This window comes from Bombyx mori, chromosome 28 (genome assembly GCF_030269925.1).
Source record: "Bombyx mori chromosome 28, ASM3026992v2".
Classification (NCBI taxonomy): domain Eukaryota; kingdom Metazoa; phylum Arthropoda; class Insecta; order Lepidoptera; family Bombycidae; genus Bombyx; species Bombyx mori.
In genome coordinates, this window is record NC_085134.1 from 7,773,047 (window position 1) to 7,788,130 (window position 15,084).

The 15,084-nt window shown below is 40.1% G+C and overlaps 1 protein-coding gene across 2 annotated transcripts in view; it reads right to left on the reverse strand.

Annotated features, from left to right (window-relative positions):
• Window positions 1–15,084, reverse strand: part of LOC101737982 (O-acyltransferase like protein) — a 42,434-nt gene that overhangs the window by 1,333 nt on the left and 26,017 nt on the right. For both annotated transcript variants that reach the window (XM_062676819.1, XM_004923415.4), the window contains exons 7-12: window positions 12,791–12,957; window positions 12,062–12,247; window positions 6,377–6,556; window positions 3,743–3,893; window positions 3,167–3,347; window positions 1,460–1,602 (exon numbers count right to left, since the gene is read on the reverse strand). In XM_062676819.1, the coding sequence (XP_062532803.1) occupies window positions 1,460–1,602; window positions 3,167–3,347; window positions 3,743–3,893; window positions 6,377–6,556; window positions 12,062–12,247; window positions 12,791–12,957 (1,008 nt within the window). The remainder of the gene's footprint in view (window positions 1–1,459; window positions 1,603–3,166; window positions 3,348–3,742; window positions 3,894–6,376; window positions 6,557–12,061; window positions 12,248–12,790; window positions 12,958–15,084) is intronic.

Consider the following 15,084-nt stretch of genomic DNA (forward strand, 5'->3'; position numbering starts at 1 on the left):
TTCTATTATACCATATGGTTAAGGTTTTATAATATTTAACCGGCTCAAAGGTTTCGCTACCAGACCATTGCCAGTGCCATTTAATCTGAAAGGAAATTATTTTATTCTCATTCGAAAATAAAAATTATTGTTTCTCTGAATTTATCGACTATGACAAGTTAAATACCAGGATGTTTCCATTCAGGTATTTCGTTGGGTTTACGTGAACTCTCTGGACACAACGAAAACTGCTTTTGGAGCTTAATCTCGCGTATATGTACTATAAAAAGTAGATGTAACTAGCATAATGTTCAAATACTTCAACTATCTGTATTACCACGAAAACTATACAATATCCGAAAAGGCGTAAAAAATAATAGTAATCAATAATAACGAGGTTTAACTTTAAGCGTAATCTTGTTTCCATTGAAGCTTTTAGGGTTTTCATTTATTTATTTTTTATTGCTTAGATGGGTGGGTGGACGACCTCACAGCCCACCTGGTGTTAAGTGGTTACTGGAGCCCATAGACATCTACAACGTAAATGCGCCACCCACCTTGAGATATAAGTTCTAAGGTCTCAGTATAGTTACAACGGCTGCCCCACCCTTCAAAACGAAACGCATTACTGATTCACGGTAGAAACAAGTAGGGCGGTGGTACCTACCCGTGCGGACTCACAAGAGGTCCTACCACCAGGTTTAAGCATGTTTAAAATCTTTCCGAATTTGAATACGAATATTGATTATTAGTTTATCAGTTAATGAAGATAAGGCACATAGTATTACTATATATCACGCGAGTTCGACGACCCGTTCCCAAAATAAAAACAAAACTGAACAAGAAAATTCGTATTATTCAAATGAGATGCCTTTTTGTTCTTTCTTTGGAGTTTAGGATTCTCCAGTGGATTTTCGTCTTCAAATTCCAATGATAAGTCCAGTGGAAATTTTTAGATTATCACCATTACAAATATTATTTTCAAATAGCACTTACTTACAGCTTACTTACTAGAGGAAGAGGTAGACCTAAGAAAAAAATGGATGGATTGTGTGAACGACGATATGTGTAAGAGGGGAGTGAGCGAAGAAATGGTATATGATAGAAGAGTATGGAAGGAGAAAACATGTTGCGCCGAGCCCAGGTGACTGAGGAAGGGCAGGAGAACGCTGATGACTCTTTGTGTTGTATCGAGCGATGCAACTATGTCAGTATTCGAATCCCGCAGGTTGATAGGAATAGTTCACAAATGTCTTTCACAGTGGAAGAAGAAGGGAGGCGATAGAGGAAGAGAACGATTACGAGAGATATACGTTGTTGCAATACGTCGACAAATATATATTATATATGGTACCAACATTACTATTTAGTTAACTGAAAATAGTTAAAGTAACTATTTTAAGTTCAATGCATGTAAGCAATTGTTTAAGACGGTATTCAAGGGAATTCATGACGATTGTCGACCAATGTATTTACTTACAGCTGTGTAATCAGTAGCATAGAAAGACCGTCTCATCTGACCACCGTAGGTCCTCAAAATCGTGGCGTGAAGCAACATGGCGCAGTAAGACATCCTTCCCAAGGGTTGCAAGGGACCCCACTCTACCGCGCTTACGTAAATCTCTGAAAATTATAATTTATGAACGTTTGTACATAGACGTGTATACAGCGCGTCAATAGACAGTTCACTGAGCTTCAATTTTTTTAAATTTAAAATTTAAATAGTTTTTTACTGGTGGTAGGACCTCTTGTGAGTCCGCACGGGTAGGTACCACCACCCTGCCTATTTTTGTCGTGAAGCTGTAATGCGTTTCCTTAGAACTTATATCTCAAGGTGGGTGGCGCATTTACATTGTGGATGTCTATCGGCTCCACCAGGTATGGGCTAACACCAGGTGGGCTGTGAGCTCGTCGAGCCACAAAACCAAAAAAAAAACCGCGATAGACGACAACTTAATCCAAATACGTATCTGTCTTTTTAGTGATATCGGTTTTGATTAATTGACATCGTAACACTGTAAAATACAATTTAGAGTTCGCTTCTGAAGGTGGCTGGAGTTAGTCATGATCAGATGTCTATGTACCTTACCTTACTTTAATACCAGATGGAGTGTGAGCCCGTTTACCCGTATATAAAAAAAAAGCGAAGGCATATATTTGGCAACGCTCTCCGCGTTCCAGCCGGTTTGGTGCGTCAAATTCTTCTTGCCCTTATCCCACATTATGAGGGGTCGGCAAAGCATCTGATCATGCTGCATAGGAATATGGCATGAGTTTTACGACCGACCGCTTATCTGAAGTCAACCCTTCTTGGAGATCGCATGGGACCATTATTGTGGTAGCCATAAGAGGTCCCATAGTCGTCTTTTAGGACACCGGCGCAAGATATGGGTAGGTTCATTCCTAAGCCGGGAGCAGCTTCGTGCGTCAATGAATTGTAAATTAAACTAAATTACACAAAATTAGCATTAGCATTTTGGAGATTACCAACTGCCTGTCGTGGTTTTTGGGAACGCTTCTAATGCATCCCATATATAGGGAGCAATTAAGCAGATAGGTCGCATTTTTCACGTGAGAATCATTAGCCAAGACCATAAAAATGGTGCAAAATGCAGACCGATCAAAACCAAATTACGTTCGTCACACTTGCAATTTCTTAATTTGACCAAAAATGTTAAGAATTAATGTTTTTTTTTTGTTTATTGCCCTTGTAGGCAGACGAGCATCCGGTCCACCTGATGTTGAGTGGTTACCGTCGCCCATGGGCTTCAGCAATGCCAGGGGCAGAGCCAAGCCGCTGCCTACCGCTTTTTACTCTCCACAATCTCTTTTAAAGAAGGACATGTCATAGCACTCAGGAAACACCGTGGAAGGGAGCTCATTCCATAGCCGGATGGTACGTGGCAAAAAAGACCTCTGGAAACGCACTGTCGATGAACGCAGCGGTTCCAGATTATATGGATGAACTCTGCTCCGATGGCGGGAGGTGCGATGATAAAAAGGAGATGAGGGGATCATCTCAAACAATTCCTCAGAGCACTCCCCATGGAACATACGGTACAAAATACAGAGGTTCTAAACGATCCGATATGTTATAAGTAAGTCTTCTTCTACAAGTAGAGGATACAATAATCCATAGTCAAAATAAATATAATTAATAATGAACGTAAAAAATGGTAATACTCACTATTACATCTGAAGAAGTATCCAATAAAGAAGACACACATGGCCAAAGCGAAAAAGTTCTGATTGAGAGCGTTGAAGATCGCTGATTCAAAGACCGAAGCTTCGCGGTGGTGTAGATCCCAGCCCATTAGGACAGTACCTAGAGCTATTGGTACTGAAGCTATGAAGAGAAGTCTCATTAGCTGGAAGAAGACCAGATTTGGTTATATCTAGAAATTTAAAATTGGTAAGTGATTTAGTGATTACATAATTGATCATATTGCTAATAGGTGCCACAACTTATATGAGTCAGAGCTAGTAGCTAGTGACTGTGAAGCTTTAACATTATTTATTTTAAATAAACAATTCAAAGCTCATATCTTTTTTTTACTTTTTTTTTATTGCAAAGGTGAGTGGACGAGCTCACAGGCCACCTGGTGTTAAGTGGTTACTGGAGCCCAGAGACATCTACAACGTAAGTGCCGCCACCCACCTTGAGATATAAGTTCTAAGATCTCAAGTATGGTTACATAAAATATTTGTGTTGTGTTGCATGTTTTTTGTTAGATTTTTAACAGAATGCCTATGATAAACTTACAAAAGAGTTGCCCAAATCCCAATTTTGGTTCTGGGCTTTTCTATAGAAATAAGCGGTGAGAACTCCTAAATGGTAACCGGCCCAATTTCCTTGCGCTGACACGTAGGCGTGATAGAATGTGTCATTGTAACCGAATATGTCTCTTATGGATCTGAAAATAGGTTATTTATTGCACTGATATTTAGTTCGATCAAAACTTTTCTTACGTAACCATTTAATAAGAGTTAGATGTACCGAAACACTTAATTCTGGAAACTAAAGATAAATTTAATGCGATTTTCGAGAAAGTGATTCAGTTTGTCGATAAGGACTGCGTTTAGGTCACAATAGTATACAAATGGCGAAAATTAACAATAAATTACATAATTCTTCTCAGTCGTATGCACTCTTGGCAGAGTGGTCGTGGTCATCACTTTGGGTGGTGGTCAGCTTCACCAGAAATTACATAATACCTATATAAAGTGGATGTGTCTATGTTCTCTATAGACTCATGAACAGATATACCGAATTCGATGAAATTTTCAGGAAACTCTAGTTCAATCTAGTGACTGCTCCTCTGAAGTTTGCCACCAATCGGTTCAAAGTCAAGTCAAATATCGGCTCGCAAATCGGGTCGCGTTTGACTAGTATACAATTGTTGTAGTAAATGAGTATTGTACAAGTACAATTTATTCAATGTACAATCCAAGGCATCTTCACGTTTCATATACAAGAGTAAAAATAGGTCATTAAAAACAACAGACGACAACAACAACAAAAACTGATTTTTATGGTATTTCGTTGACTATCTAAAATTATTGCCTGGCAGTCATAAAACTGTGGGTATTCAAATATTTGCCAACTAACTAACTAGATTCAGGAATAAAATAATACACTGAGAGCTCCTTATTTGCGCTTCTTTTATTCGCGTTTTCACTATTCATGAATTAAATTCTTCGATTTCTTTATTGGCGTATCTAAGCGGTACATCGGTACATACACACTGATATAAAAGATTCCAATATGTAGGTATCCAACCGAATATCCTTTGTAAGCGCGACTTCAAATAGACTAGTTAAAAAGTAAAATAGCCCTTATGTTTTATAATGTTTTATTTTATTTATATCAAAATACAGTTTAGCTTAGTTGCTCTTATGAAGAGAAACAACATTTAAAGCTATTGCTTCACCACTATTATTATATCTTTTTATATTTTAATATTGCAAAAATGCTTTTTATACGTCTAATGTTCTTTTTAATGTTTCTTATGTTTCAATATTCGAAATTCTATTTATGTCATCTTACAACGATGTCTAAAGTATGTTTTTATTTTGTCACTTAGGGGCGTATCGCCTATAATCCCATATATTATTATGTAAATCACCATTCCATATTCACCGTTTCTGTATTCGTGGCATATTTACGGAACATATATCCCGCGAATAAGAGCGTACTGTAAATTTTTTTTTAACTTTCAACTTCTTCACTTAATACTTTTTGATTTTATTTTGGTGTTCTTTTGTTACTCTTTACGTATTATTAGTTAGATTGCCTATTGTTTGAGTGGCAATTTTCAAGCATCTCAATATTATGTAATTTGAACAAAAGGTTCTACTGTAAATTCGCTTAACAAAACCTACGCATTTATAACGAATACGTAAATGACTGCTTTGTTTGTCTGACAACCGATCGAAGCGTATTAATTGTTTCCCAAGAAATACAAATTCGGCTATTTTACATTTGAGGAGCATTCAGCCGTTGAATAAAGAGATCGCACGGAATCCTTTCTTGGAAATTTCCATTCCACTGCTATTTAAGGTTCGTCGATTGGATACATTGGTTATTATGTACGCGCAAAAGCATGTCGAACAAAAGGCAGTGGCTCTGGCAGTGAATTATTTGAAGAGCATTGTTGCAGAAAGAGAAACGCCGCTGACTCCGGACTCACTTGGCGTGATTGCTAATTAAGAGGATTAGTGTGAGGACAAAGGCCAATTAGGAAACATGTTTATTTTCTATAAAATGTTCTTTAATGTTCGCTTTAGTCCATGATACATTGTCGTTATTTTCTGACGTCCAAAGTGATGCATACGCTTTTTAATGAAGAAAGTAAATATTAGAAAATTTGATCAATTGAAGGCCGCTGGTGGCGATTGTATGTTGGACCAACATACTGGTCTTATTGGGCTAATAGGCTCACCAATAAGATTTGCGGTCTATCTGGTGTTATGTGGTTGCCATAGTTAGGTACTGCCGCCTTACCTATTGCTGCTACTTATAGATGCGTTCTAGTTTGAGGTCAAGGCAACCGTTGTACAATTGTGATTTAGACCTTATGCTCTATCGGTATTGCAGTATTTATTCATGCGATATCTATTGGCTCCGGTAACAATTCAACTTGCAATAGACAGTGAGATTCTCGTTGTTATAGTTGATATAATCCTCCTCCTCCTCGCGTCGTTTTCCTCATTACTAAGGGTTGTGAATCCCCCGCTGCATCAGTTTCTCTCGTACGATTTCCCTCCATCTGCTGCGATCCTTAGCTTCATGGAAGGCATTGTGGAAGTTGATGTTCAGAGAAGATCGTATAGACGAAGTTGACATAATATACATGTAGAATTGGAATTTTGTGAATAATTTACAGCATATACTCACTCTGGAAAAATGCTGACTCTGATGGGGAGGAGTTTCATGAAATAGCTCTGGAGAAACGGTATAAGAAGACTAATAGCCATGACCACAGACAGAACTGGCACACCGCTTCTTGGCCAACGCCAAATGACCAGCATTATTACCAATGTCATCAAGAATAATTGTGTATCGGTTCCTAAGTACCTGCAAATATAATTTTTTGATTATGTTCAATTAGACTTTGCTATGAATACAGGTAAAATATAATTTTATTAAAATGGAAATATTGACAATTCACAAAGAGATGTGCAATAGGAGTATGTAATAATATTGAGGGTGCTTTTTTTTTTACATGAAGTTTTCACTTTATAACACTTATTTGATAAATCGCGCGCTGGATGGCATAGAGGTGGAACCGGACATGGGCACATATACATATGTATGGGAGTAGTCAGCAGTGATCACGATGAAGCGATTTTTATGAGGCATTGCCCTATCGAAGTAGGAAATCTGTCGTGAAAATTTTATCTATATATTAATACGTGAAGCAAAAACTTTGTACCCCTTTTTACGAAAATTGCGCGGACGGAGGAGTATGAAATTTCCAACACTTCTAGAGAATATAGCGAAGGAATGCAGAATGCTAATTATTTTTTAAAGTATGAATTAATAATACATTAAATCAATAAAAAAAAATATGACACGCACTACCATGTATTTGACACATACACAAATGTGTACTTTAAGTTTATTGTCAAAGTGTTGTTGCTCTGTTAGTCTGTGGTCAAATTGACAGTAGGATAATATTGTTTATTTATCTCTAGTATGTAAGTATAAATGTTTAGGTTTGGCTATTTACAAATTTCATTAAAATAAAATATTATTGACACAGTTGCATTGCTTGAAACAGCTACACAGCGAATCTCATCTTTAGACTGTGTTGACCTCAAAAGACATCAGATTAAAGACAAAGTTGGGAAATTATTCCATTAAGAAAACTTAAAACAACACCTTATTATCTGACACAAAGGACAGTTTATAGCAATTGGAGACGCGTGAAAAATTACGCATTTACGCAAACATTGAAAGCGTATTGCATGTAATTGCATACACGGATGTACTTATGTACAATCATGCGTGGATTTACATGGTAGCGATTTGTTTTGATCTCGGTTTAAAAAGTCGTTAGTAACTGTTTTCCTTATAACGTGTTTAAGAAGTGATTTCTGGATATTACGCAGAGAAACCACCTGAGTCTGTTAGGACGACGCGATCCTTCGCGTGCGGGCCCTCTCGGAGGAAGCTGTCTCCAGGGGTAGGGTGGCTTTGGCGGTGTCGCTCGATATCGCCAATGCGTTTAACACCCTGCCCTGGTCCGTGATAGGGGGGACGTGGAACGACATAGAGTGCCCCCTACCTTCGCCGGCTGGTGGGTTCCTACTTAGAGGACAGATCGGTCACGTGTACCGGACACGGTGGGATCCTGCACCGGTTCCCGGTCGTGCGCGGTGTTCCACAGGGGTCGGTGCTCGGCCCCCTTTTGTGGAATATCGGGTATGACTGGGTGCTGAGAGGTGCCCTCCTCCCGGGCCTGAGCGTAATCTGTTACGCGGACGACACGTTGGTCGTGGCCCGGGGGGGAGTTTTGCTGAGTCTGCCCGTCTTGCTACGGCTGGGGTGGCGCATGTCGTCGGCAAAATTAGGAGATTGGGCCTCGACGTGGCGCTCAGTAAATCCGAGGCCATGTGGTTCCACAGGCCCCGGAGAGTGCCACCTGTCGATGCCCATATCGTGGTTGGAGGCGTCCGTATTGGGGTCGGGGTGCAGTTGAAGTACCTCGGCCTCATTCTGGACAGTCGTTGGACCTTCCGTGCTCACTTTCAGAACCTGGTCCCTCGTTTGTTGGGGGTGGCCGGCGCGTTAAGCCGGCTTCTGCCCAACGTCGGGGGCCTGACCGGGTGACGCGCCGTCTCTATACGGGGGTGGTGCGATCAATGGGCCTATACGGGGCGACCGTGTGGGGCCAGTCCCTGGCCGTGGGGGTGGCGAAGCTGCTGCAACGGCCGCAACGCACCATCGCGGTCAGGGTCATCCGTGGTTATCGCACCATCTCCTTTGAGGCGGCGTGTGTACTGGCTGGGACGCCGCCATGGGTTCTGGAAGCGGAGGCACTCGCCGCTGACTATAAGTGGCGGGCTGACCTTCGTGCCCGGGGCGTGGTGCGTCCCAGCCCCAGTGTGGTCAGAGCGCGGAGGGCTCAATCTCGGCGGTCCGTGCTGGAGTCATGGTCCAGACGGCTGGCTGATCCTTCGCCCGGTCCTTGTGGATTGGGTGAATCGTGACAGAGGACGCCTCACTTTCCGGCTCACGCCTCACTTTCCGGCTCACGCAGGTGCTCATTGGGCATGGTTGTTTCGGTGAGTTCCTGCACCGGATTACAGCCGAGCCGACGGCAGAGTGCCACCATTGTGGTTGCGACTTGGACACGGCAGAGCATACGCTCGTCGCCTGCCAGGCATGGGAGGGGTGGCGCCGTGTCCTCGTCGCAAAAATAGGAACCGACTTGTCGTTGCCGAGTGTTGTGGCATCGATGCTCGGCGACGACGAGTCGTGGAAGGTGATGCTCGACTTCTGCGAGTGCACCATCTCGCAGAAGAAGGCGGCGGGGCGCGTGAGAGACGCACAATCCCGCCGCCGTCGAGCGGGGGCCAGGGAGGCGGATCTCGCCCAAGCCCTGGCCCTCTAAAAGTGCTTCGGGTCCCCCTCACATGTCGGTCTGGGGACCGGCGAGGGGGGCCTAAGAAGACGACGTGCAAGCTGCTCTGCACGCGTTTTACGTAAGAGCATCCGGGTGATGGAAGGCCGGCTATCCTCGACCCACGCTGGTTCTGGCCCAGCGGGGTATTCCGTAGGGTAACCCACTCTAACCAGCGCCATCTAGGCGGGCTTCGGACAGTCTGCCGACCGAGAGGGCTGGTGGTCGTGGCGCCGACGACCGCTAGTCCGGCGTCCCGAGGGGGAGGGTGATGGGAGAGATGTGCTCCGCACTAAACGCTTCACTTTCCCCCCTTTGCCTTGTCATGAGTTCTGTCTCATGCGAGGTTTGGACGTTGGTTGTTGAGCGACAGGAGGTTTTAGTCAGTTCGACTCTGACATACCCCGCCCAGTATCCCCAGAAAAGGCCGGAAGTCCGGCGATTTCCTCCTGACAAAAAAAAAAAGAGTCTGTTAGGACGTTTGCGATTTGCCTAATAAAAATATATATATTTCTTGAGACATACCAAATCAAAGCTAAATTTTGTTAAAAAATACGGCTAATTACCAAACTACTGATTGTGTTCATTCTTCTTTTATCCTATTGAAACTAGTCCGGATATTTTAGACTATTAGAACGAAGTTATAAAATTATTGTAATGTCATAAGTTGATTGATGCACGTATAAGTTCAAGTTAATCAGAAGGGTCTTGAAATCAATGATAATAACATTCAAATTTTCCATTACACTTCGAGAAATAAATACCAAGAGAACTATAAAGCGTGCTAATAAAAAAATACAAAAACTGCCTTATTAAAGCCAAGCATGAAAATACTTGGGCTATAAACAAAGATCACGAAACTTTGCGAAATACACAACGAAAATGGTGACGATAATCTTTACCGGTAAATAAACCTTGAGTTGACTGGAAACAGGTACATTTAGCGTTGCGAAATAATACAGCCGATGTTAATCCGCAGAGACAGACTCTTAAAATCATTGTTTTGTTTAAATTCTACGGCGGCAAAGAAGATAGGGGATTTTTTTATTTTCTATTGCTTTGATGGGTAGACGAGCTCACAGCCCACCTGGTGTTAAGTGGTTACTGACGCCCATAGACATCCACAGCGTAAATGCGCCACCCACCTTGAGATATAAGTACTAAGGTCTCAGTATAGTTACGACGGCTGCCCCACCCTTCAAACCGAAACGCATTACTGCTTCACGGCAGAAATAGGCAGGGTGGTGGTACCTATCCGTGCGGACTCACAAGAGGTCCTACCACCAGTAAAAAGTGGATTTTCTAGTGTTTTAGTTTTTTATATACCATAAGGCCTAAGTTAGGAAGGGAATAAAAAAAACAGATGAGGAGACAATGAGCAAATTTTATGGCGTTTTTCAGTAGATGAATATCTGGGACACAATTATGATTAGATCACGAGGATTCTGCGACCGAAAGTTCAATGGTAACTCTGCCAAATTTATAGGTTTTCGTACAAATTTTATTTCAGTTTTATTAACTGTACTAACAAAAAATATATAAAATTCAGGCCAAACGTTATCCTGCGCAATAATCTCGTTACATCCGAATAGGCTTTTTGTTCCTAGATAATAATATCGTAATCTAATGACCTCGGGCCGAATTTCTTTGGGATTTCGTTATCAGGGCCGGTCTGAAGTCTGTTTTCTATCGGATTCATTGCTTGACCTGTTCAAGTGACCTTCGCAGAACTTGGCCACCACGCAACCACGCCAAATATTGACTTTTCCCGCTGACTATTTGTATGTGGACGCGAAACGGATTAGTGCGTCTTGAATAATCGCTGCGTCAATGTTTGCTGTGTTATATTTATTTAGATGTTATCAGTTGCGCTCATAGAATAATAATATTACGCGGAGCTGATGGATTCGTAAACTTCTCAAAATAGATTGACAAAAATTTAAGTATACTTATTCATGAGAGGTGTTTAATATAACATCCTCTCGCAGGTCTGCTGGAAGAGATTTCTTAAAGAAATAAGCAGTGCCTTTGTACATAATTTTCCTATTACTCTGTACTATGTCTTCTTTTTTGTGTGTACATAAATAAATAAATAATTAATGCTATACAAACTATAGATGAGACATGAGAAAAAATGATTATGGAAATTTCTTTTTTGGAATTCGATTACATATTTAGAATGTTAACGTTTTTAACACCCTTTTAGTAGCTCGGTATGTATCTATGTAACGGAATCTGCGAACGTGAATTTCACTCAGCTTAAAGCGTCAAATTGGATTTCAATTACGCACACTTATCAAGGACTGATTGAATGAAATTATCCGATTATCCTTATCAAGATCTTCAGGATTAACATCAATTAAAGAATGGTAGTGTTTTGTGCATACACTAAAGTATGTACGCGCCTGATGCCTCCCTTAGATTTGATAGCTGCTTTGTAGACTCCTCCGAAATTGAACCCTAATTCTACGCTAAAACCCGGTTAGTCACAGAACCCATAATCGGATAGAAAAACTTGATTGCTCAATGCCAAAAGGGGAGTCTCGTGTATTCGTGATGCATTAGATAAAATGGTTGGATTATACAATAAGTCAAACTACGACCTAATAACCTGTGTTCATATAATAAAATGATGTATGCCATTTTTTTTAAATCATATTGCCTTCTTTATCAGGGACTAAAATAGCAAAATATAATTAATGTTTTAGTAAAACTAAAAAACACGCTTTTGTGGCTAGCTAAACTAAAAAGTGGAAAATAAGATATCTATTAGTTCAAAACCAACATAGAGTGATTAAGAAAAAAAAACATTTTAAGGATAAAAGAAAAACGTGAGTTGGTTTTTCTAAGATATTTCACAATGACTTTATATTGACCAATATTTGTCAATAAAAACATACAATAATTGACATCTCGCAACTCACGCATTTTTTAATTGTGTTTAATGCACTTACCAAGCTTGTGGTAGACATAAATGTTCAAAAGGGAACAGATTGGGCATCAGGATCACTAATTGCCACCAGTTTTTCCTGCACAAGTCTCTTTCTCTCTTCACCACGGCGTCCCACATAGGTCCTGAGCCCATATGTGGTACCCAAGTCATCGCAAGGCCCATCACGACTAAAACTGCTGGAATGAGTCTGAAAAAAAATATCACATAAGCCTTCTTATAATTTAAGCAATAGAAAGAATAAGTCTTGGTAATTCTATGGTATTCTTTTGGGGCGATATTAATAAACGTTTACAATTTTTGCACAGTTGGACCCTATTGTACCTAAAATGTTTTTATCATATTTTATTATTATTTAGATGGGTGGACGAGCTCACAACCTACCTGGTCTGGTTACTGGAGCCCATAGGCATCTACAACGTAAATGCGTCAGCCAGCTTGAGATATAAGTTCTAAGGTTTCAGTATAGTTACAATGGCTGCCCCGCCCTTCAAACCGAAACGCATTACTGCTTCACCGCAGAAATTGGCAGGGTTGTGGTACCTACCCGTGTGGACTCACTAGAGGTCCTACCACCAGTAAAAATTCTAATACGCCACTGTAAGGTTTATTTCACATCTAAAAATTCTTTTTTGAGAAATTATATTGGAAAAGTATGAAATTCCAAGACATTGTTATACTAAAGGCAAATTATTTAATGGTTGATTTAAATGATTGATATTTTTTGCATTACCTAAACCACCGGTTAATGAGAGCCATAGGAACGGTTTTAAGGGTGAACCGGTGGGTTTCAGCATACTCCAGCATCTTGTATGCCATCAAAAAGCCTCCCATTACGAAGAATATTTGAACGATGACCCGGGCGTTGAACAGCAGCGACTTGAAGAAGTCGTCGTATGACTGTGGAATAAAGAGACGTTTAATATTTTTGCTTTTACTAGTAACCTCGAAGAACATCAGTCCTACAACAGCTTAAAATGGAGAACCCTCAACGCCTGTCTACCACCTGTCTGCAACGCGTAATGCGCTACTTTGGCCACGTTGCCCGCAGAGGTGTAGATGACTTGGAACGTCTGATGGTCACTGGAAAAGTAGAAGGAAAACGTCCTAGAGGTCGGAGCCCCAAACGTTGGTCCGATCAGATCTCCGAGCAAACCCGCGGATTACTTAGCGCTGCACTACACCAGGCAATTGACCGGAGCCGATCGAGGCTGGTGGCCAACAAGCTGACACGGAGTCACGATCCTCAGTAATGAGGGAGCGATGGAGAAGAAGAAGAAGAAGTAGTCTCCCAGGGGCTATCCTATCTTCACCGTACGTATAGGCGAACTCACGGGGCTGAACCTGGCGAGCTTGCTAACACTACCCCTTCCAAGAGCAGTGCTTCGCTGAATCTACTTTGATAACGTTCAACGAATGTTCCTTCTAAATCCGAACATTAAACCTTTACTCGCGAGTTGGCTCGCGTTAATGCAAAACAAAAATCTGTCTCTCGGGACCAATACTTCTTATCACAATGCTATTTGTTTTTCCTCTTCTGTACCTATGATAACAGGTAAGTAAAATTTCATAGTCATCGATTGAATGGTTAGTGCGCGGAAGCGTGACAAACACACTCACTTTCGCATTTAGGTACACTATAGGTCCCGCAGTAGTCGAAATTCGACTATAATTAATTGGAATTGTAAGTTTGTACACTATTATGATTGTATTTTAAACTTCTATAATCACAAATTTCGCCAAGACTATACTATAAAAAATATTAACAAAGACAAACCATATTCTATTCTCAATTTGACAACAGACGTCAAGAACAAAAGTTTGACAGTAAATAGTATGCATGCGTGTGTGCGTCAAATACACGGTATGTAGTGTGTGTAATGTTTTCTTTATTGATTTAATGTATCTTTTATGCATTATTTAAAAAAATATTAGCATTGTGCACTTCTTCTCTATATTCTCTATAAGTGTGGAAAATTTCATACTCATCCGTCCGCGCAATTTTCGTTAAAAGGGATACAAAGTTTTTGCTTCACGTATTAATATATAGATATCGTCTTCTTAGTAAATTATAGTAAGTACGTATTAGTTAGTGTCAAGCGGTGTATCTACTACCGACGAATATTCCAGAAAACTAACACGAGAATTTTATGAAAAAACAATCATTTTGAATGTTAATTTAATTTAGGTAAACAGCCACTAATTAAGTTCTATTTGGATCTGTGTTATGGGTAATACAGATACAACACAATCTTAAACAAATTTAAACTCCAAATACTGAATATCTTATACAAATATCATGATTACAAACCGGAATCAAACCCACTGTACAGTAGTCAGCGCTACTGACGACTTGACCGACGAAGCGCTTTTATGAATAATAACGTAATTAAAACGCTACAATTAGATACTTTGATCGTCCATTGAATTAATTGATATCCATTTGAGAAATTCATTAAATAAATCACAATAAAACGGCGGGTAATATCAGCGTAATCACTCAGGTGATGCAAATCATATGTATTATTATTTTAGTGTTGTTTGTCGTTACTACACTACCCGACACTACAACACGACACCTTAACTATATTTTTTTGATAGGTCATTGGCTTTTTGACGTACTTCAAAAAAAAAACCAGGACATTTTCCATTTCACAGTATTTTTTATTTGTATTACTTCAATCTTTTTCTTAGGAGAGCCGATTTTGATTATTTTATTTGAAAACTAGTGCTTTTCATGTGGTTTCTTTTATATATTATCAAAATCTGACCAGCAGTTTATTTAGTTATCCTTAATAATACGTATTTAATTTACTTCGATTACATTGACGATATTCTTATTTCATTTTCTTGTAATGTTTTCTTTTTCGTTATAATGTTAAAATAAAATTAAATATTAAAATTCAAAATTTGATGAACGGTTAAATTTGGAGTATATATACACAAGAAATATGCAGTCTTTTTTTTATTGCTTAGATGGGTGGACGAGCTCACAGCCCACATGGTGTTAGATGGTTACTGGAGCCC